This window comes from Formica exsecta, unplaced genomic scaffold (assembly GCF_003651465.1).
Source record: "Formica exsecta isolate Colony F162 unplaced genomic scaffold, ASM365146v1 scaffold79, whole genome shotgun sequence".
NCBI lineage: Eukaryota > Metazoa > Arthropoda > Insecta > Hymenoptera > Formicidae > Formica > Formica exsecta.
The window spans coordinates 93165-119639 of record NW_021853558.1 but is presented as its reverse complement, the minus strand read 5'-3'; the positions used below and the strand labels follow the sequence as shown (position 1 = coordinate 119639).

Below are 26475 nucleotides of genomic sequence, written 5' to 3'. Positions count from 1 at the left end.
ATAGCTGAGAAAGATAATAAATTTTTTTCTATCCCTCCCCCCCCCCCCCCTCTCTCTCTCTCTCTCTCTCGTATAACGGATAAAACAAAGACTATCGTCCGGCGTGACAATCCGGAACGATTCTTCTCGACAATTGCGAAATGCGATTATCGCATATGGAAAGTAAATTGATTATTCAGAGAACAACTGTTTTCTTGACAAAAAGTTATAAATTTTTCATCTGGTTTTGTTGTTGAAAAGTCGATAATGCAAAAATTCTATTACAATAAACAAATATCGAAAAATTGCTCCCGAAACTTTTTTGCAAACAGTAAATAATCGCGATTGAAAGACGCGACAGAAATATGTATATGAATACCTGAAAGCCTTGCATAAGAACGAATGTGGATAAGTATCGAATCAGACTCGTTAGATTTTATCTCTTCTGCCATTATAATCTAAGTTGGTTCGCGTATACCATACCATTTCTTAAAATATGTCGAGCAATTTTATATACATTACGAATCCGACTGAATAAACCCAGAAATGTATAAGTAGACATTTTCCCTTTGTGATGGTCACGTTATTCTACTGTGAAACGAGAATACGGTAAAAGGAAATAAGAGGAGCAATACATATGTTACATAAAAGAATGTATATTCGCATAAATAACTTATTTGATAAAAGAAAGAAGAAAAAGCGTCAGTGACTTGTAGAATATTTACGGCGATGAAGTGGTTCGTCCTAATTAAAATTTTAGTCGAGTATTACTTGGAATATTACCAGACATAAAATATAATATAAAGACATATATCTCTTTTATACTTATTTTTTAAAGTTAATAGAGAGAACAACATAATTATTAAAAAGATATTAATTGGGGACAATATTATATAAGAATACTATAATTGACAAAAGTTTTGTAGCTCGAGAAATTGTTTCAATTTCTAACATCGACAATAAAAAGCAATAGTTGAAAATAAAGGAAATTCACGACTAAACTGCAAAGATGTAAAAAGATAGTAAAACTTCATCCGCCTTATTTAATTTCAAAATTTTACTTTAACAAATTTCAAGATTACAATGTTACAAAGATATTTAATCCTGACAATCAGAATAAAAACTGTGATGACACGCGATGACAATTTTCGACATTTTTACGTATAAATACATATCCAAGAAAAAAATTATTTAATTGGATTGATAAATAAAACATGTTATAAAACAATGTAGTGGTATTATGATAGAAAATTGGACAAATTCGCTTGTTAAGATAAAATGTGCAACAATCGAAAAAATTGAAAAAAATTCGCTTGTTAAGCTAAAACGTGCAGTTCGTAACAAATTCATTTACAACGCTATAATCAAATACCACGCCTGGGATATGGGAGCTGACATAGCAATTTAGCTTTCGAAAGGATGTAGCCACTACACGTGCATTTGAAGCACGTTATCGATTGTACGTAGAGAACAAGCTTCCTGAAAATGCAGGACACGTAAATAATGCCATGCGGGCGAGTGTAGCACGACCATAGTCGCAAATGAAACTTTTCATGGTGGTATCGAGCTCGGTTGTCCCACGGAGTGGAATAACGCAATAATATAACGGCGACAAACATATGGCCGAACGACAAACAAGCCTTATTAAGATTCAATTATCGGTAATCGATGTTACGCGCATGTTTGCGTTCGCGATTATCGAATTAATTTTGGAAAGGTACAATGTGTAGAGTATCTTCCCGTCGTCATAATACGATAACACGCCTTTAAGTGTAAAACAGCGAAAACGATAACAATAATTAATGCATAATAATATTGCACTAAATAGAGTTGTACTAGTAGATGAAGCGTCACGTTATCGCACGCCATTGTTATTTAACACCTGCACTCTCAGTCTTGAATAAGCAATTCCATCACCTTATCTGTGACATTCTAACGAAAGCTCATGGATAAATGAGTCTCCTTTTCTATATAAACAAGACATGAATACATACCGGGAATATCTTATTTTTACATTATCTTTTAACATACAATAGATTTTTTTAAATAAATTTAGTTGATTATTTCCTCGATAAAAAATAATTGAAAATATTTTAATATTTTTTAAAGTCTTAAGGTAATAATTTTCGAGTAATTAGTAAATGAAAATAAAGAGCTTTTAAAGCGAATTAAGCTTCAAGGGCTAATATGAATAACAATATCGTATTCCTTTGGTTAATATCAAGTAGGCATTACTTTAACGATATTTCAATCTGAGACGTATATATATAGAAAGAGAATGTAAAGTTGATTGTGTAAATATAAAAGTTGAGCTTCAAACTTTTCGCTAAGAAAAATCCGATTCTCTATACCTCGGTAGAGCGTCCCGTGTTTCCCAAGTGAAAACGAATATAATTTAGATTTCCGCATCTTCCGTTTGTTTCAACGTGAAATGACGATTGTAATTTCTGGGTTTGCTAAGAATGTTCATAATAAAGCTAAAGTTTATTTTCACTAATATTCGCATAAAAGGATTTATCTCAGCGTAATAAAGACTAAATTCTGTCGGTATATTAAATTCATTGTATACTTTAATCCATTTTCGTGCAAAGACAATTCAGTTCCAGGTATTCAGAAGGTCGCAAATTCGCGCAAATATATTATATAATTTGGATGCATAAAATTGCTAAAGTTTTTATCTACCATTAATATTAAGATATATGTATATTATTATTAACACACACAGTATAATACATCTTGCACAATAAAAAAATTAAATATAATAGCATAAATTTAGATTTAATCTTAATGAAAATATTGAAAGAGTTCATTTTATCTGTCGTAGTCTTTCATATTTCAGCGTTCTACATCTTAGTAAATAAGCTTAAAATTAAATTTATATTAAAGTAAACTTTTCTCAATATCTTTAAAGTCATAATTTTCTCGGAAAGAGAATTTATTCTATATCTTTGATCTAATTTTACAGAGAAATAATCCATATCGATTACATTATGTATCAGACCGCATTCTCCATACGACACTTTTTTTTCTCCCGATTTCCTTATCGTGGGCACCAGGCAGGTCAATGCAATCAAAAGAGTTTCAAGAACAAAAAAAAGCTTCTCCGGCGGAACAATTATCGCGATGCATTTGCCGGAAGCGCTTATATTTTTCACCAATCGGATTATTTCGCGCCATCAACCTCGGGGCAACGCACGAGATGCGCATGTCGTTAAACATCAACGAGCAACGCAACGGCTTTTCTAACGAAACGTCATCGAACGCTTGCGCGGACTCAGTACTCAGGACTCACAGGACGACAAAAGGGATGCTGGAAATATATATTCCTGGCGAAAATTGCGCCCGTGCAACTCGATTCGCTTCAATGAGAATGTATATCCTCGTGAATTTATTTATCTCGCGGCTCTAACATGTCTGAAAATTTCGCTCTATTCTTAACATATCTTTGTAACGATGTTACAAAAATATCCTAATCAATCATATTAATTCATATACCATAATCGCAGTATTCAGTGATATATTCTTTTTAATCATCAATGGTGCACGGCATATCATGTTTGATTCGAAGCGCGAATATCAAAGCGGTTTTACGGATTATTGTTATAAGCTGCTTTGTATAAGATATTGACAAAGTGAGAACAGTACACCGCGCGCTCGACATTAAAAAAGCTGCCAAAATACACAATCTCTGCGATAAATCTTTTAACATATTGTTGCAAACTCTATTGTTGAAAAAAAGGGTATATTATGATTTTTCACGTTCTTCAAAAGCAGTGATATTAAACTCGCATAAAACGAATAAAATGACTTACACATTATTAACCTCAAGATTCAATATAAATCGCCATAATTTTTATGAGACATCTCCTACATCTCCTTTGACTCGTTCTTCAAGAGGCGAAAAAGCACGAGTTCTACTGCTGAATGAGAAACCAGCATTGCTTATCAGTGATAATACATTGATTTTATTCAAGAGAGTAGATTTGTTAAAATTAATAGTTTTAATCGATAGTTTAGATATAGTTTTTTTTTTTTTTTCGGATAAGATATTAAATGCATATCTACATTACATCTATGTTGATCTATGTTGGTACTTTGTAAACAAAAATTTCATTCAAAAAATTTCATGTAATCTCGGTGCAACCTCCGTTATTAAAACCGTTTATGGCTCTTCGTCGATGTCGGCGAGAACATCACTAATCACAGGAGATACCGGCGCGGCTATGCATAATCCAGCATGACGGCAAATCGTATTAACCTACGGAAATTCTTAGTACCGGTTTTGCAGTAAGTATAACGTCGAGCGAAAGCACGTTAAGCGTTAATTAAAATCCAATTTTGCAAGCGAAGTGGTCTAACGTAAAGCTTGCTCACAATTAACCCAAAAATAAGTATTTCTGTATATGTTCCTTTTGCTAAAATGTATACTGAAAATGAAAGCATGCAATCAAATTAATATAATGTATCAAAGAAGTTCTTGAAAAGTCTACGAATGGCTTTTTAAAAATTTTTCCGATACATTGCAGATATTTCATCGCGTACTATATAAACTCGATATAAAAGAGAAAGGGAAGCAGAGAAAGACGCATCTTTCATCATTTTATATACGTAACTTTAGGTAAAAGAAAAATATCATGTAAGGAGATCTTCTTCTTGATATGGCAAATCAATGATATTTCAATTTACACACTTATCGATTCATGCAAGATACACTGATCATTTCGCGATAAATGCGCGATTACTATTTAACGCTATACACGTATGAACGTCCTATCAGCGCCGTTACAGGTAGATGAAAATGGTCCTCAATTTAGCGAGCGACATTTCTCGCACAATTTATGCTAGACAAACACGGTGCTGAATCAGCGACCGTATAAATAAGGCGGCAACACACATCGCGCTCCTGCATAATCGCGAAAAATATTCGCGTAGAACAATTGATTCGCTTAATCGGTGCGAGAATAATTATTAATATTGACCGTCGACCGTTATACTCAACATTTTGATTAATTATCGAAAGGATATCCACACATATCGCATGCTAGATCGTAGAGAAGCAATTCTTGATTATTCCAAGGAAAGAATTTAATTAAAACATTCTACGTTTATATTTGGATTACGTGATCGCTGATCATGTTCTACTGTTATCTTGACGTAGGATAAACTCCCTCTTTCGAGACAAAGTAAATATTTATTAAGGATGAGCGATATTAAGTGTATGTAAGATTTTTACAGTCGATACTCTTGTCACGCAGGCATCTCGAATTATAACGTTAGAGACAAAGAAATTAGCAAAAAATAAATCAATATCCTCTTATTTCCACTTTGCGTGGGATAAATTGTAGCGGCAAATTTAACGTTTTCTTTTCAATCTTAAAAGAAATACAAATGATTTATTCAATTTATTTATTCACGAACGCGCACGCGTGCGAGAAATTTTTCATCCATACTCTTGAAAAATGGAAATTGCGAATTTTGCCTCCATTATATGTCACATACATTAAAATTATGCATAGAATGCAAATTAATGCGCCTGGAATATACGTGTGAGATCGGCATATATATCGTGTTGACGTTTCTCTGGATTGAAATGTTTTGTAAACCCCTTGGAAGTTTAAAGATCGTCGCGATCATTCACCTGTCGATTTATTTAATACAAACCCGCGTAGTTGCCTATTTTTTCCCGCGTTGATATTTATTGACAAATTGTCGATGATCCGAGCTAAAGTAACGATCAGTCAACTATATGTATAGTATCTGATCCGTGCTATAAATTTCCGCCGCGTCCGGTGTTCCGGTACACGTACGTGTATCGTAACTTACATCGCGTAACTGCATAACGACCCGGAGAGAAGATTGAAAAATTGTGGTATAAAGGAAACAACTCGGCTCGATAGGAATATTCTCGTGAAAAACTACATGCCGCAATAACGACGTCTATGAATACGCGTGTAAAAAAATCATCCAACATTGAGATCTTATTCCCTAAACGCAACATAAATAAAAAATGTTTAATTCTAAAATACAGTGATCGTAATATTTAAACATAAATACTAACGATAGATAAAATCGATGAATATTATAGTTTTGTCAATTATCATAAATATTTTCAAACTAAATTTCCTTTTTTTCACTTGTTAATGTAATATAACAAGATTTTTATGATACAAATCTGCTTTCTTTACAAATGTTAATTTCAACGAATTTTTTTTTTTTTAATGTAACGAATATTATTTCAACGAATATAATGATAATTATAGTATTTTGTATAAAAGTCAATTTCTTCTGATTTTCTAACTTAATAAAATCTCTAATTTTTCTCTTAACTTTTTTCGTTTCCCCTTAATTTGTTTGATAAAGCTTCTTAGATATATTATAAAGAATTAATTTTTTATGTGACCTCTTTAGTAAGAAACTTTTCCAAAAGGGAAAATTAATTTTAAAATTATACATGAGTATGAGATTGAGATACAAGAAATTTCTCTTGCTTATTAAATAAGTGAAAAATTCTGCTCACCAGCGCATCGGTGTATATGTATGACCGAATGGCATGCTTCTACAACAAGTAAATTAACATAAAATTCCTCTTGCAGACGTCTAGTTAAAATGATGAAATGCAATATGTAGCAGCGATGAAAACGCCCGCCATGAATATCGCTGTATGAAATTTGACAGACGAACGAGAACATGTCTACGCGATACCAGAGAATACATGGGATGTGGGATACGCGGAAATGGATGCAAGATTTATACAATATTCGTGATAGAACGAGAGCGGCTAAACGCGAAAGTGGTGCCTGGCTCATCGCGACTATTTCCGGTATGAAATTCCTGCGACCAAAATATTTTAAATACAACAGCGCGAAACAATGTGAATACAAAAAAAAAAAATATTGCCCTTCCGATAATTATTTTGTAAGAAACGCAGTTTTTCAATCCCCATTAATTTGTCAATTACTCTCTCTCCTCCCCCTACGGAGATATTTTTAATATATCATATTTATATACAGGTATATAATTTATACATATATATATATATATATATATATATATATATAAGGGGGCCTCTGAAGTTTTGTACTACCAAAAAAAAAAAAAAATAAGAATGTAAAGGTACAGTCTCTTTCAACATAAAAAAGAAAATAAAATATGTTACATATAAATAAATGTATATATAATATAACATATAATATATATATATATATATATATATATATATATATATATATATATATATATATATATATATATATATATATATATATATATATATATATATATATATATATATATATATATATATATATATATATATATATATATATATATATATATATATATATATATATATATATATATATATATATATATATATATATATATATATATATATATATATATATATATATTATATGTTATATTATATATACATTTATTTATATGTAACATATTTTATTTTCTTTTTTATGTTGAAAGAGACTGTACCTTTACATTCTTATTTTTTTTTTTTTTTGGTAGTACAAAGTACACTGGTGTATAGGGTGCCTCTGAAGTTTTGTACTACCAAAAAAAAAAAAAAATAAGAATGTAAAGGTACAGTCTCTTTCAACATAAAAAAGAAAATAAAATATGTTACATATAAATAAATGTATATATAATATAACATATAATATATATATATATATATATATATATATATATATATATATATATATATATATATATATATATATATATATATATATATATATATATATATATATATATATATATATATATATATATATATATATATATATATATATATATATATATATATATATATATATATATATATATATATATATATATATATATATATATATATATATATATATATATATATATATTATATGTTATATTATATATACATTTATTTATATGTAACATATTTTATTTTCTTTTTTATGTTGAAAGAGACTTTTCCCTTTCATTTTTATTTTTTTTTTTTTTTGGTAGTACAAAACTTCAGAGGCACCCTATACACCAGTGTACTTGAAACGTAAATAAAAAGCGTTAATCATCGAGGAGATTTATGATTCTAATAAATTGAAAAACTTGGAGCTCTCCATGGCGATCTCGCAAAAAAGCGCAACACTTTGAAGTATCTGAGCAATTTATGCAATGAAGTAGCGTCGGGGCTTTATCCTTGGACGAGGGACGAGCGATCGTGCACATTCACGCGAACAAGAGTTTATTATATACTGCACACTGGGTGTGCGAGAGAATTTTACGGGCTCGTAAAGCCGCGGTTTTGAACAAATAAAACCATCGAATTGTCTCAACAGGCGGTATAGCCTGGTCGCGCGCGTGAACCTAACTCACCGACGTGGATTCAAAATGGTAAACCCTCGTCCCCGTGTGTCTCATTAGATCCTAAACGTAAAGGATTAGATTAGGGTAGCCGTGTTAATGAGACCGCAACTCGGCTGTTTCTCACGCCTACGTCTCCCACCAAGAAACGTTCTTGATATTAAGATGGAAGCGGGATTTACCGCGGTAATTCCTAGAATTAAAAACCGCGATATTACTCGTCACGAGATAGAAAAGCGGATAACGAAAAGAGCTGTTTAGTTAATGGAACTAGGCGTTTGAAAAGTGTTTTTTTGGCATAAAATTGTTTTAATGTGAAACTCGTTATAACTCGTAAAACCTCTTTATGCGGGCTTCACATGGACTTGATATATACTCGTACATATGTACATTATGGAAACATTTATTTCTCATTCGCGGTTGCACTAGACAAATAAAAAAAAATATTGATCTTTACCCGTTGTAAGCTGCTTTTTATACGAAATAATAAATTACATGTCGCAAAATATATTGCAATATGGCTATTAATTTTTATTATTATTCATTATCTGTTTTATCCGGAATTTCGCTATTATATGCATAAAAAATGACGACGCATTATGATTTATAACCGTACAGGATATCGTAAATGAATTAGATAAAAACGAAAATATTGAAGTTAAAATTATAGTTAAAAGAGAGAAGGGCGATATAACCTCTACAAAAAGGCCATGGCAATAAAAATAGCGTTTAAAAAAAAAAAGACGCAAACACACCACAATCTTCATAAATTATGAATATGCAACGTGGATGAGTAATGACGCGCATCTTTCAAGCGGATGATGCAAACTGCGCTTATCCATTTCACATCTTCATATATCATCGCGCGTAAAGTCGATCGACAGGAAGACTTATTATCAATCTAAACTAAATGATTAAAGCGCGTGTATTTTCGTCGAAGCTTGAATTTGTTTCAACGTTATGTTCGACATCCTCGCGCGCAAGCCTTCTATTTTATTCACATAATCCATTTTTCATAAAATAAAGTGATATTTGTCCGAGTCAAGTATATACAGACAATTTATATTATAATATAATAAATATTTCCGATATACTTTTTTAACATGAATTATTTCAATGTTAAGCAAATATTAATAGTCTGTCTTAAAGATTAGATTAAATGAGAAAAGAATTGAAAAGATGCATTCTTAGGATATCTTTTGATATGTGTGTTTGTACGTTAAAACATATATTATTATTAATCTTTTTTTATTCTTTTTAATTAGATAGAAAAATTCAATAATTTGTTAGAATCGCAATTAGTTGAGTTATGTATCTTAAAATAATATATTGCTATATCTGTAACAATAAAAAGAAAGAGAGAGAGTTAGTAAGACAAGCGGTTAAATACACTTTACTTTTTATAATAAGAAGCAAACGTAAAAAATGAAAAGAAAGTTGTTTTTATAAGAGAGAGAGTATATCTCTCATATATAAAAAATAAATAGAGTATCTTATGTAATAAAAAAACATGTCTACCGCAGAAAGAACTGTGGTAGCACGGATACAACGTGTACAGCTGCTATTCACCGAATCGACATCTTTACTCTCCAGGCAAATATCCATCGAATAGGATAGGTAACGATAAACGCGTTGACAGGTTTCGTTTCCTGTTTCCCAAACATTCCTTTTTCTCCGACTTCTTTTTACCAACCGCAATTCAATCTCCATCAGATATACGTAATAAGATTTTCCGCATGTTTTGACAAGCATTCCCTTCATTAACATTTCCTTATACAAAATAGCTCTACACGCGTTTTCTTTTCCTAAATTATTTTGCATTTAAATCTGTTAAATATATATCATATTTTTGAAAGAAGAATATCACAACTCGAGCAGTGAAATCTTTCGAAAGAAAGTTTTGACAATTTGAAGCATACAGCAATAAGCAATAAAATAAATATTCTTGAATTTTGATGTATCATATTTTTTATGTTCTATACATTACATTGTCATAATTTAAAATTTTATTTTCATTAATTGATGAGCAAGCGCTTTTTTAGAGTCCAAAGCTCCAAAAAATTTTATACAAACAAAAAATATTCCTATAAAATTTAAATTATACAAAGTTTATAAATCTTCAAATTGATAATCTTCTCTCTCTCTCTCTCATAAGTTTCTTATTAACCAAGGAAGGTTTAAAGCGTATAATTATCATAATTTATGTTGTTAATAAAAAGTGAAAAAACAATACGGTCTCGTCTACGCGTCTCTCTCTCTCTCTCTCTCTCTCTTTTAATGATATAATAAGTATTTCACTACATATTCGCGCCAATTCTATGTAACAGTTTCTATTTTCTCCATTCTCCTCTGAAAAAAAAACATTCAATAACGATAGTTATCAGAATTTGTCTACTCAGTTGTTTCCTCAGTACGATCATAGATCCTTGATCATTGATCCCCGGTGAGCCCGTGGATTTCGAAGAAATTTGGCAAGAGACGCAATGTCGGACTGAACGCTTTCGTTATCGCAGCCTGCTTTACGGGACCGACGATGACTCTCTACTTTTGTCCTTCACAAGATCGTAATGCTCGGGAAACCCTCCGAAATTTCATAGCGTTCCCAAGAGTCCAGTTCGAGATCGCGTCGGGAAGATTTCCATACGACAACATATTCTAGACGAAACGCGTAAGAACTTTTGCGTTCTTTGTGTCGCGTATCTCCCGTAGAATGAACGTCCCTTAAACCTCAGAACGAGAATGAAATTTCTGAAATTTCCCTCGTATCTTGACGAACAATCAAGCGAGCGAATTAATATATAATATATATATATATATTCTTTTTGTTCGGTAATTTTGCCATATCAATTTACATAACTTCAATCGACAAGATATAATGCCGTATCGAACGGAAAGTTTCATATTATCAATATATATATATATATATATATATATATATATAACTATCGGAATAATATCGAAATGGTTTGACTTTTGATACACGTGATTCGTATCTCGAAACCATTATCATCTCTCAGAAACAAAATCGATCGTCTTTCTCTGGCGAGACCACATCCACGAGTACTCGCGTGTATGACCGAAATCTCTAGCGTGCTTGTCTCCGAATAGGGAGGATATATCGTTCCTTAATCTTTGAGCCGCCACCGAAGCCACTTCGATCCGAATGTTTTCTAAGTCGTCACATTTTAGCTCGCCAAAAATCGAAGTAAATCCTGTATATCAAGATCGTAACACTTGCTGAATACTAATATGCACATTTTGAAATAATCAACTTCAAAAATAACATAAACTCAAGCATATTATACTCTCATTCGATTTATAAGAAGAACTTAAGACTTAAGAAAAAAGTAAAGATAAATTTTAAAGGCTATCGCTGCTAGATGAATTTCTTTTGGAGGAAAATAGAGAAAATAAAATTGTTTCATATTTTTAAACACATAATAACTCTGTACATTATTGCGTGCACGTGCGATACACAAGTATTAATTTTATTATCAACAGACATTAATTATCGTTGGATGTAGTTGGATAATGTATACTTTAATTACAGACCCGAGAACTTCCTTTTCAGATCGACAATGTGAGCATGTGTACGTAATAATAGTGAAACAGATAACTCCGTTCACGCAAATTATTCTCGTAATAACGAAACAAGTTCCTTTCACTAGCGCGACAGTAATTTCCAATAAATATTGTACGCGCGTTAAATTACTCCCTTGAGAATCGTCCGAGAGCCGCGATGATGCGGTCCACCGTGACGCGGTGACGAACTCGACGAGAGTGGAACGCAAACACATTTTTCCACATTTCCATGAATTCACGATAACTGATTTACGACAGATCATTTGTAACGCCACGACACATCTGAGAGAGGAAAAGAGGATCGCGAATATGTCTATTTATCTGACCTCGCCGACTCACGTTCTGACATTTTTGATGTGTCGCCCCCACACGCGTTATGGATGGCAATCTATTAAAGTCATCCATGAAGATTTTCATAATCGTTATAAGAAACACTCCCTAATTTTATTAAACTTGACGTTTAATAAAATTATCCAAAGCTTGACCAGAAAAATATTCAATGTTGCTAATTTAAAAAGTACAAAAGAAAACAACGTGCGATCAAATTTTGAGTATTTTTTATATATAGCATTTTTCGAAAAATTCGTCTGAAAATTTCTGAAAGTTTTTGCTGTGTTAGAAAACGACGCGGCCATATATATGAATCGTTTGGTATTATTCGTGAGATATATGTAGACTTTATTTTCGAGAGAATAAAGTGTATCAAACAAAATAAAGTATCTAGCTACAAAGATTTCTCCAATACACGGGCATATTACCTCTGGATATACTATTGTCGGAGAACGCAAACAATCCGATTTTATTTATACCGTAATATCTTTATACATCGCAAAGTATCTAGGATCGATATAAGGATCGTAACTGAACGCAAGGAGTAAAACTCAAACTAACACGAGTAAGGCTCAAACTAACGTTTCTCGATTTTAATTTAAAAAAAAAAATAGATTTTGTAAAACAGATACACACACAGTTACTAATCATTAATACACATGTTTTATTAAATAAATTAATTGGTATGTACTACGTAATTGTGAAATATTCCCTGTCCTTATAAATATTATATTAAATATTTTCAATATTTTGAAATTAAAAAATTTTAAACGTTTTACGCGTGTTATATTACTGAATGAATAAATCGTTACCACAAAAATAATGAGATGAACAACGCAAATTTATTTTAAAAAGAAACCAAATAATAAATTTAAAAAGTTATAAATTGCTTATTTTATACGAGGTTGTTCCGCCGATATTCGATATTTTCCTGAGCCGATATCTTCTCCTCTTCTATTTCTTGTTCAGTTTTTTTACTGCTCCTTTATAACGCTTATACGACAATCGCGAAAATGCGATTAAACGATAATCTTATGCGCACTAATTAGCAAAATATGACGATATTCTGTGTAATACTTTGCATGGCACTACCAATATTAATCGCAGACAATGCGCACTTTTTTATTTTATTCTCGTGATCATAAAACAACACAAAGTCATACAAAACGATACACTCGACACTCGAAAATCAGGCTGCCAAATTCACTCGATATGGCAAAGATATCCCTGTTACTGACAAATAATATACGTTCTAAAAGTTATAAAAGTCAATAAATTAAAAATAAAGATTTACTTTATCTATTGCGCCGACAACTCGTGCAATAGATTTCGATCGTAGGAAACTACGTGCGCGTTTTAAGAAATCACTCATCAAATTTCAAAGTTTTGTGATACGTTGTTGATGATTATTATAATACACGATTCAATACGGTTATATGCAATAATTAAAGAATATTTACTCGACTGTATTTAATATGAAAAGCTCGATTCTCTTTCGAAATCGATCCATTTTCTACTCACTACGTTCCATCAATGATATAAAGATATTGAGAAATAGGAAAGATCAAGGTGACCGACGCGCAAGAGGTGGAAAAATTATTATCATTCCACCAACGTTCGTACGTTAAGAAAGGTATATTGCATGTTATCCATCAGTCCATTAGTTTCTTTTCTAACAGCCTTCGATTTCCTCTCATCAAATTAATTTTTCTTACAGGAATGTATCGCGATATACTTAACCTTGATTATACATTCTCGGATCGCTTTTTAATTAATTCGACTCGCGTAATATCGTGCAATATCGGAATAAAATAGCCGATATCATTTTCTATTACCAATAAAAACGGACCCAAAACACATAGAATTCCAAGTAGAACGATGTTGTAATACATTTAATTAGTACGTACAAATGTATTTAACCACAAAGTTTTGTAATATTTGTGTAATATAATAAAATACCACGTGTTACATAATCGGGAGTGTTATATGTAAAGCTGTAAAGTGCTATGCGATCGTCATTTCTTGCTGCCTGATTAATGCGCGAACGATCTGTGTATTATTCTTGCGAATGAGTGTCGTATGTCATATGAGTGCCATGAAGCAACAACTAACAATGAACAAAAAAGAAACAAAAGATTCGGGAAAGCGTCGAACGACAAGAAAGTAACAGTAAATCAAAATTTATAATTAATTTAATTAATTATATGTGAAATTGCTTTTTTATATTTGTTTCTTTATATGACTTGATTATAATTTCTTTCGCTAAAATTGCGTATACTATACGCAACGTGCACATTTCGCAAATGTGAGGTTAATATCTAAGAAAATGTATTAATTTTAGAGAGAAAAATATGTTTCAAATAAAAGTTACGAAGATATAAAAGAAACCCGCGACATATTGCAACTTCCGTCAATAATAAATATCTTGGCGCGGTTGAAGTAAGAAATAGAATATTTAGTTGCGATGAGGTGAGAAATAATAAGAGCGGAAAATAATGGGAAATGCGAGAAAAAGATGGAGGGACCTCATAATAACAATCCTGTCCACCGTTATCGCGGTGATATTGAAAACAAAAAAATCAAAGTGTTTCACAATTATTTAAAAATGATTACACTGGGCACTTTTATTTCGACAATTGCAATTCCGCAACAAAATAAAATTTAATAACGTTATTAATACAATAAAATAAAACAAAACAAAATTAAATTAATTTCAATGAAGAAAGTATCGATATAAATTAAATTTAATTAAATATCATATTTTATATATATTTTTATGTATATTGAATTTCTAAATTTTTCTTAAAAAGATTTAAAAAATAGTTTACGTAAAGTTTTATGTATTTCTTTCATACTTTAAAATTTGCAAAAGATGGATGTATATATCCCTCTTTGTAAAATTTGTAATCGATTTTTGTTCACAAAAGTGTCGAAACAATCTTGTATTAGATGCTATTAGATGCTATTAAAGGACACCTCTTTTTAGTTCGCGTTTCACATATTTTACGAGCTGTCTATCTATTTTCGTGTCAACTAGCAGTAAATTTAAAAATTCCCTTTGCCTTTATGCGAAAACGTATTTCGAAATTGAACGGAGCTAACCGCTTTAACCACGCAGAGAATCGTTAAATGAAAACCCACCGGTGTTCGCAACAGCGTGAGATAAGAAAACGCGCGCTCATATCTAGTATTTTCGATACGATTAATCATGAGATGAACTCGAGAGATTGGTCATTCCGCTATTTGATTGTGCTTTCCCATCATCCAAGAAAAATATTTACCCTATTTCAATTTTCGATATTTACCGAAATAATCAAGACGGAAAATAATCGCGGCGCACATTGTATTTAAATATCAATTAAAATTAAAAAATTATAAAGAATATTAGTTATGCATTGCAAAATTTTTCCTTGCGTGGTTTGTCGCAAACATCATATACGCAATATACATATATACGCATATATAAAGTAAACACCGCTTGAAAAACAAGAAAAGATTCTCTCTCATGTGTGTTACTTTGTATACAAAAATACGTAAAAGATCGAGTTCCCAAATGGTGTTTTATATTCCACGCAAGAGTATATCGCGACGATAATTTACTCAAAATTTCGATAACCGTTGTGAATTATGCAGAGAATTATAACTCAATTGATATGCCCATATTTCATCGTGAAACGCACTTAAACGGTCGGAAAGGCGTACTCACTTTCGGAAACGTTTCGCTCATTGATCTCATATCGATTTTATAGAGATTTACAGGCGCCACTCGAATGCCCATTAAAATTCACGATGGATCCACGTTCCAATCTATTACACAAGGCGATCGGCTAAAGAAAGATTCAGACGAGAAACGTGTAATTAAGTCATTAAAATTTCATAGGCAGAAAGAATCTTTTATTGATATTATTTTGTCCAAATTAAAATGATGAAATAATCCTAATTTTAAAAAATTAGCGTGGATATATTAAAATTTACATAATATATACCGTATCTCTCAACTTTTTTTATTATATCATATAAAAATATTTACAAAATTTATCTAAAAAAAATTAAATAGATATATCAAAAAATTAGATAAATTATAACGTTATTTTATATTTTTCTCAAAATAATATAAGAGCAACTCAGATCAATCGCAACACGAGAAATATATATGTCAATGCATTGTCTTGAATACCAATGGAACGTTACATTAAAACATGGCTGTAGATTAAATACTTTATAAGAATAGAAATTCGTGACTAGAAACTAAATGATATTTGCACAAATCCATTAAGCGATAGAATTAATAAGCCGCATACGGGAACTTTGCAGTAGTAAAAATATGGATACGGTCAGCCATGAAGAAATGTTTTTCCTCTTTCAATCAATCAAAAGTTACATTTCTCTTTTAAATATTGCCGAAAGTGAGTCTACACAATCAAAATGATTGTCAAATGTCATGCACGTGCAATATTGTAAAAGTGTAAAATATTTTAAACAAAAGAAAGAATCTCTCTCTCTCTCTCTCTCTCTCTCTCTCTCTCTCTCTCTTTCTCTCTAACCGCGTTTCTTCTCATATTCATCGCACAATTAATTTAAATATATATAATAATAAATTTTTAAAAATCAATAACACGAATATTATATCACATTGTAGAATTAAAGATAATATTTAATTTTATTGTTTATTATATAAAAAGTGAGATTTAAAAAAAATTAATCTAATTTTTAATTTAATTAAATCTTTTCCTATATTAAAATCCTTAAAAATAATCCCCCTATCATAGACGCTCTTGCATGAGATGCAAAAACTTGTTCCACGATTAGCATCGATTCTGATGAAACACCCCAAGTAAACGTAGTCCAAGAAGCGATTTTAATACGCGTGCAACAGGTGCACGTATGCACAATACTCGTTGAATAGCAACGAGCGTATCGAGTGGCTAACGGTATACGTCATCATATTCATCTGCAGGATAGTAAAGGGTGTCGCCTACAAATTCATCATGGACATTTCATGTGTTACGTGGGATAATTGACTACTATTGCGCAGCGTGTAACGCATTCTGTTAACCGAGCAAATATCAGTACAGATGCAAAGATCTCTGCGAGCGCACCAATGTTGAATCTCACGCTTTATTTATTTTGTGCTGTTTGCAAATAGTCCCATAGTTCGCAAAATAGCCCACGGCGTAGTGAAAGGATCTATCTCGCGTCTGACTAATTCTTGAATTACTATGCTCACTTACGGAAAATTAATTATATTTGTTATATAATTAAAATATGGAACAATAATTACATTTCTAAAATCTCTGAATGCTTAAAATATTCTTCAATTAATTTCAAAAGAGAAATATATTTAATTTAAGAAAATTTTAATTAAATCTTATAAAAATCTTTGTTAAAATAATATATTATTAAAGTGAGAAAAAATAAAGTCTAAATTAATTTAATCACTATTTTATCTGCTAAAATAATAGAGTAGACGTAAGAATGTTTTATTACAAGACTTATTAGATGCATCGTTACACTTTTTTTGTTACATCATAATTTCGTTACATTAATTTTAACAAAAAAATTATGGGTGAAATAGAAGAATAAAATCTTGATATATAGATAACACTCTCTCTTCAAGCTATTCTAATAAAACAATAACTGTAATTGTCATATATTCACAAATTCAACTTATTCATCAATCACAACCAGATTATTTAATTAATTGGAAAACGCGGATTGTGCGAGCACACTCGTTTTTAATTGGATTATCGCGTTATAAGTTTCGGCTTTGGACGTAACGGATGTCGATAGTCGTTAAAGAATAAATTTGCTAGTGTCAGATTTGATCGCCGACGCGTAAAAATAATTTTTTCAGATTACAACTATACATATATCTCACGCTATGTACGATATTATGACCGTACGTAGCGTAGCGTATAATGTAGCGTGGATGCTACTCGAAAGCAATCGAATCGGTTAACCGTAGAATCAATTCAAGCGAGTTAAAACGACACGTGTCACGGAAACCTATACGAAATTCGCGACACGCGATCCTTAATCAAGATCAGGCGACATCAAAAGCTCGTTTTATACATAGCGATCTGTTTTATATAGCTGTTCTCGTCAAATCTCGTTTTCTATTATATAATATAAATAAAATAAATTTTTTTAATATTCACTATAAGTTTGAATTTAATTCCAATATCAAATTTTGCATTTCAATATTCAATGTAAACATCGAATGTATATATTATTTCCAATAAAATATTTAATTAACTCTTAATTATCATAGCGATAATAGTGCCGAGCTAATTTAGAACTGATAGATAGTAGATTCATTTTATATATCTTTATGTTACCGAAAAAAATGTATATATCGATTGCAATAAGTATAATAAAAAAAATGCAATAAAAAATAATCCTTTTAATAAATTCATTTTGTTATATTTTATCGCGTTTTTTTTTTAGTTATACGTACATATGTAATTATATATTTTCGCGTGTGCGTGTGCGTAAATACGATTGAAATACATTTATCTTCTCTGCCCAATAATGTGAAATATTGAAGATCAATTAAAATTTTGCGAAAATGAAGATAAGTTATTATCGTCGTTATCTACATTGGCAATAAGAGATTTAACAGAATTGTCAAATATGATTGACGCGTTAAAATCATATCATTAATGCGCTGACATTACTAACGTCAATGTTAATACCTGAGATGTTACCAAAACGTCAAGGGATATTAAATGAACGCCAAAATGATATAATCTCCCACTACATTCCATCTGACATGCATGATATCGATTTTCCGAAGCACTTGATTTTCATGCCTCGTTCGAGCGCACAGGTGCGATATGGCAGATCAAAATGCTAATGCTATTAAAGTTTAATGGTGAATTTCCTGATCGCCAATATGGCGTATCCAGGAATAAATAATTTTTTCCCGCGCGATTATTTGCTTCAAAAGCAGAGAGCAAACAAATAGTTTGAATTATATTGAAAGAACAGCATTCTCTTTTCGCAAACATTATAAAATTATAAATTTTTTGAAAAATGTTGTGTGTAGATATTTTATACATATAAGAGATATCTTTATATAAATAAAATTCTTCAATGTAGAACGCTTATAAATTTCTGAGAAAATTACATTTTTTACTATATACAGTTAATAAAATTTTATGAATGTAAATAAGACTTCTTTTAATTTTAAATTGGATATATATTGACCGTTTTTTAATTGCAACGATTGTCAAGATAATTAATAACAATAAAAATTAGAATGTTCGTTGTTAGGTAAAGAAAATTTCAAGCTCTAATATTTCTCGTAGGATCTTTAGTCAACAGAGAATGAGTGATTTCCGGAGCAACGTATATATCATAGCGAAAATATCGAGATTAAGTGTGAGCAATCATTCAATAAAATTAAATGTTAAGAATGGTGTTCCATTTTGGTTGAGATGCTCGACGATATAAAACGTCATTGCAAATTCGAGTACAACAGATGTTGGGCATAAACAACAGCAGTTCACGATTATGCTATCCAAACAATCGCACTATACATATGTACAACTATACAACCCAATTAAACAAACGATAAAAAACAGCTGCCACTATTTATTGTTCGTTTATACGCATTCGTATCAACATTTATATTTTCTGTTAGAATCTTGGGGATATATCCGAACTAATAAATTCTTCTTAAATATCTTGAAAGAGCCAATTTTCTCTTAAAAAGTTTGACCATTTTTAAAATCTTGAAAAAAATCGCAAAGGTCTTGTTCGAAATTTGTATGAAACACTAATGTCCTGAAACTTCCAAAACTTTTAATACTTTTAAATTCATTCAGACTCGATTAAAAAGATTTATCATAATTTTCAAAATTTTTAATCAGCCTTATAATTTCGAATAGTATTTAAAGCGATTCGCAAAATTTTAATTCTAGTTTAGAAATAATTCGAGCTGTATTTAATATATTGCTACTATTATTTCAAAAATTATATTTTATTAACACTAAATGCATTCTCGTTATAGACATAATTTTGAGTAACTACAGTTGAGTTATTCAACATTTAGCATTTTTATAATTAATCTTTAGAGAGTTTCATACATCGGAACATAAAGATTGAAAATGCAGGGAGTGTCAAAAGGAAAACAACGAATCGCGATAGAGAAGATGGTCGATGTATATATATATATATATATATCATTGCAATAATTTCTGTTTAGTATCTTCTCAGACTTCCATTGCTACAGATCTTTTTGAGATTGTGCTTCTTTATCAGAAAGAGAGAGAGAGAGAGAAATAATTTTTTTTTTATTCTTCTATTACAATAGTATATTCGCATCGACGTATAATATATAAGATCTAAATAAAAAATAATAATAAAGAATAAAATAATATCAGCCATTCTCTTTATGTAACAAAAATCTAATCTCTAAAATCTTTCTCCTTTTTGGAAAAATATAAAAATAAAAGAAAATTTCTCTTTTATGCGCGTTTTTATCCCGCGCATGCATAAATTATATTATCAAAGACGATTGCGCGAAAACGAATGCGAAATTACGATTAGGCCATCGAAGTTCGTTGAATTTCGTTGAATTTACTTAGTAGATAAGATCAAGAAGTCCAGCAACGATGCGGATCAAAGACGAGAGGCGTATAAAGAACAAATGGAAAAAAACCGGGAGCATACCGGGGAAAGATAAACAAATAGTGGCGCAGTACCGCTCGAGTGCCACTTCTCAAGTAGCCACGTAATTTTAAAACCTCTCTCGAACCAACTCGATTTTATTTTTATTCAGGGCAAAACGATGGCTTCGCAAAGTGGTAACAAAGAAACATTTAAAACACAAAACGAAAGACAACAACTAGAGCCGCTAAATGTAAAACAGAACAAATAAATTGGATTCAGAATTTTAATTGCCTAACGACTTTTACAAATTGCGCATCTGATGGTTGAAGTAATTATCCTTCTGTAACCAATATGCAATCAGAGTTATATAAAATGTGGAATACAAATAGTACAAATTAACATTTGACGCTTTATATATATATATTCTCTTTCTTTTTTTATTTCGTTATTAATATTAGCTCTCTCTATTTATTTAATAAACTTTTAATTTTAAATTGGATATATATTGACCGTTTTTTAATTGCAACGATTGTCAAGATAATTAATAACAATAAAAATTAGAATGTTCGTTGTTAGGTAAAGAAAATTTCAAGCTCTAATATTTCTCGTAGGATCTTTAGTCAACAGAGAATGAGTGATTTCCGGAGCAACGTATATATCATAGCGAAAATATCGAGATTAAGTGTGAGCAATCATTCAATAAAATTAAATGTTAAGAATGGTGTTCCATTTTGGTTGAGATGCTCGACGATATAAAACGTCATTGCAAATTCGAGTACAACAGATGTTGGGCATAAACAACAGCAGTTCACGATTATGCTATCCAAACAATCGCACTATACATATGTACAACTATACAACCCAATTAAACAAACGATAAAAAACAGCTGCCACTATTTATTGTTCGTTTATACGCATTCGTATCAACATTTATATTTTCTGTTAGAATCTTGGGGATATATCCGAACTAATAAATTCTTCTTAAATATCTTGAAAGAGCCAATTTTCTCTTAAAAAGTTTGACCATTTTTAAAATCTTGAAAAAAATCGCAAAGGTCTTGTTCGAAATTTGTATGAAACACTAATGTCCTGAAACTTCCAAAACTTTTAATACTTTTAAATTCATTCAGACTCGATTAAAAAGATTTATCATAATTTTCAAAATTTTTAATCAGCCTTATAATTTCGAATAGTATTTAAAGCGATTCGCAAAATTTTAATTCTAGTTTAGAAATAATTCGAGCTGTATTTAATATATTGCTACTATTATTTCAAAAATTATATTTTATTAACACTAAATGCATTCTCGTTATAGACATAATTTTGAGTAACTACAGTTGAGTTATTCAACATTTATCATTTTTATAATTAATCTTTAGAGAGTTTCATGCATCGGAACATAAAGATTGAAAATGCAGGGAAGGTCAAAAGGAAAACAACGAATCGCGATAGAGAAGATGGTCGGAAGACGGAATTAAACTGAAATTAATGATTTTACTGCGGAACGTCGATCTTCGTTATATCGAGCCACTGTCTACATCATGACCATATCTCCATTATTAAGAGCTTACATAGAAATAAACCCCGTAGAGAAGTTAAAGTTTTCCCTTATATAACTGCGCGCGAGCAGTACACGGATACGGTGAGAATGTAAATGCGGATATCGAATATATCATCGGAGCGATTCCATCATCGTCACTCCCATCGCTCTCTTCCCCGAGCAAATTTTTATCAGATTTTCATCTCCATTATTCGACGGCTCAACCACGGAAGTCAAAAAACAGAGGGTACTGTAATAAAATTCAGCTACCGCGCGAGAGAATTTATGTCATGCTCACGGGCTTTTATATCGTACGGATAAAATTGGCGTACACTCATGCTCCGTACATTTCGGAGCATTTTTGCCATATATTTCTGTTGCTAAAAGAAAAATCTCGCTATAAAAGATGCGTCTTTCTTCCCTCTTTCATTTTCTGAAAACGTAGACGTACAAGAAAAAGTTGTTTAACTTTATCAAAGCAGATTATCTTCTAAAATCGCGTACCGGTATTTTTGATCTTTTAAAGTGGTCAAAGAGAAGCACTAATCATGCAAAGCTTCAGAAAAACTTTGCAAATTTGTGTTTTCATATACTTTCATTATAAAATATATACCTATCTAAGGACATAATAAATACACAAATTTGAAAAGTAAAATATATCCGAAAACCAAGAGTGCATTCCAGGATTAAATGAGAATCTTTTCTGTATCGAAGTTAACAAATCGAAAAACAGATGATACTTTTTGCCTCTCAAAGTCAAGGAATTATAATGATTTACGATCAATAAACGGAATAATTGTCACATGGTAACAACGATCATATTAACTATTAAATTAAATCTTCAACACATCTGATATATTATATCAGCGCTCTAAAACGCCATATATTCGTTAAACGTACATATAATTCCCTATCTAACTTCATTTTTGCTAATAAAATTGCAAAACTTTGCTAATAAAATTGGAAAACTTAAATGTCCAATTTAAGCCGAGTGACCATTCGGTGTTTCTGTTGCGTTCGTTGTCATATTTCTGTTTTACGCCAAAACTTATATTTATAAACCCGATTGCACTAACTGGTTGATTAGCGGCAACTTTCGTTAACTAAATTTGTTCATATCGCAGATAGGGTCTAAAAAGAGACATCGCAATCGCTAATGCAAGATTAATTAACCAGGTTTATCGATGCAGCTCGATCTTAAGCGTTAAATTGTTTTCACAAACGAAGCAACATGAGTTGCCGCGATAGGCTTTTGAAAATGATTGTTTCTTTTTTGCTTTATTTTTCGCCGATAATGAACATAATCGGTCATAATGCGGCGTAGAAAAAAATCGCGGCGTGTTATTCTGTATGCGAATGACAAACGATCAACAGCCAAATTGTAAAGCCCGACAAATTTATCTTCTCGCGCGACAATTTTCTTTTGTGAAACATCACAATCTATGAGAGTTTTTCTTCTATCGAATTAATTACTCTCGGAAAGTCATTACTTATTATATGTTAGTATATAAAAGTTTGTAGATTGATTGGAAATATTTAGCATGTATAATCATCAAGAATCATAGAAATTTATCTTAAATGAATTAAACTTTAATTATTATAAATAAGTAAAAAGATATAATATTAATTAGTATATACCTATACATGTATATATATATATATATATCATTGCAATAATTTCTGTTTAGTATCTTCTCAGACTTCCATTGCTACAGATCTTTTTGAGATTGTGCTTCTTTATCAGAAAGAGAGAGAGAGAGAGAAATAATTTTTTTTTTATTCTTCTATTACAATAGTATATTCGCATCGACGTATAATATATAAGATCTAAATAAAAAATAATAATAAAGAATAAAATAATATCAGCCATTCTCTTTATGTAACAAAAATCTAATCTCTAAAATCTTTCTCCTTTTTGGAAAAATATAAAAATAAAAGAAAATTTCTCTTTTATGCGCGTTTTTATCCCGCGCATGCATAAATTATATTATCAAAGACGATTGCGCGAAAACGAATGCGAAATTACGATTAGGCCATCGAAGTTCGTTGAATTTCGTTGAATTTACTTAGTAGATAAGATCAAGAAGTCCAGCAACGATGCGGATCAAAGACGAGAGGCGTATAAAGAACAAATGGAAAAAAACCGGGAGCATACCGGGGAAAGATAAACAAATAGTGGCGCAGTACCGCTCGAGTGCCACTTCTCAAGTAGCCACGTAATTTTAAAACCTCTCTCGAACCAACTCGATTTTATTTTTATTCAGGGCAAAACGATGGCTTCGCAAAGTGGTAACAAAGAAACATTTAAAACACAAAACGAAAGACAACAACTAGAGCCGCTAAATGTAAAACAGAACAAATAAATTGGATTCAGAATTTTAATTGCCTAACGACTTTTACAAATTGCGCATCTGATGGTTGAAGTAATTATCCTTCTGTAACCAATATGCAATCAGAGTTATATAAAATGTGGAATACAAATAGTACAAATTAACATTTGACGCTTTATATATATATATTCTCTTTCTTTTTTTATTTCGTTATTAATATTAGCTCTCTCTATTTATTTAATAAAATATTTATTTAGTTATTAATTATAACAAATTATTTAATAAATTTCATATCAATGCAGAGAATTAGCAAGAATACAAAAGCCAATTCCATGCATATTGATGATACACGATACACCGCGTATCAATAAACCTGCGTTTGTTATTTTATCACAGCGATAAGACAACCGAACAATAAAGTTTTGCACATGTCATTGCGTTTTTGTCATATTAAGACAATAGAAATTGGGAGATCAAATATTGCTGGTGCAGGAAGATGTAATAAATCGCTGGCTAAGGTCGGTTCTGTTTGATTAATTTTATGGAAACTGTCGGAACACGAAGCTCACTATGTTACTTAACCTCATTGCGTTGCATTCTCATCAGCGCATTTGTTGACTTTAACACGGGTATGATATGTATAAAAAATATTATGGGATATAAAATGTTACGTCGGTGTTAAAATATAGTATAAAATATAATATCTTTTTATATATAATACTTTTAATACGATAAAATTATTCGTAATAATTTATTATGTATCTTTCATGAAAAAAGGTTTTAAAAATTCTTATCGTCATTTCAATTTATGTATAGATTTATACTTATATAAGAAAAAATGCACAAAGACAAATTAATATAAAATAAAAAATGCATGAATTTAGTTTTCCAACGATCAAACATATGTACAATATAATATACATATATACTGAAAGAGTAACAATCAATAATCGGATTAGTTGCAATCGTGTGAATAAGTTTACAACGCAAAAAGTCAGTATATGTATATGCAAGCGTGACGTAAACAGGAAGTCATTATTAGAAGCAATTATCATAATGCAATAGAAGCTGTACTTGTCACATCACGTAAGAAACACATATAATTATTATTATTATTCTCTCACCTTCACGGGTATGCAGAATATTATTAATAAAAGATCAGCCGTGGCCAGACCTCCCAGGAAAACATTGGTCGGCGTCGCGGGCAACGGTCTGAGTCGTGGACAAAGGGTAGAAGTGATGATAATGACATTTCCTGAAAGAAATTACGAACTCTTGATCGTAAGAATTATATTTTTTGAAACGTTCTGGAAAGACTTTGCTATATTACGGGGCAGTTCGAAAAAAAGTAACAAAGATCTTAAGTTCTTAATAAACCTTCCTTGCCGATGAAAAGAGAATCAAGTAATATATTTTTAAAATATTTTTGCCAATTAATCACGTACCAACAATCCCACTTGCCATGAAACAATTATTAATTGTTATGCATACAAAATAATTGTCGCGATTCGAAAAACGAGAAATGCAGGAAACTGCGTTCGATTGTCTGAATTAATGAAAATTCGAAATATTTTGGAAAGGTCATTTGGAAATGATATGCATTATACGTAACTTGCACTATAATTATGGCATCACATAATTATGAACATATTAGAAATTGTAACTGTTTACAATAATAAAATTTATATGATAGCCGTGTGAATTTCTGCGCAAGAAATGAGATTTTGTTGTTCGCAAATATTCCAT

At 30.9% G+C, this 26475-nt stretch overlaps 1 protein-coding gene across 12 annotated transcripts in view; it reads right to left on the bottom strand.

Annotated features, from left to right (window-relative positions):
• Positions 1-26475, bottom strand: part of LOC115244043 (QRFP-like peptide receptor) — a 70504-nt gene that overhangs the window by 28085 nt on the left and 15944 nt on the right. For all 12 annotated transcript variants that reach the window (XR_003885311.1, XR_003885310.1, XR_003885308.1 and 9 more), the window contains one exon: positions 25854-25984. Coding sequence is in view for 2 of the 12 variants with exons in the window: in XM_029821411.1 (XP_029677271.1) it covers positions 25854-25984 (131 nt within the window). In the remaining 10 variants the exon portion in view is untranslated. The remainder of the gene's footprint in view (positions 1-25853; positions 25985-26475) is intronic.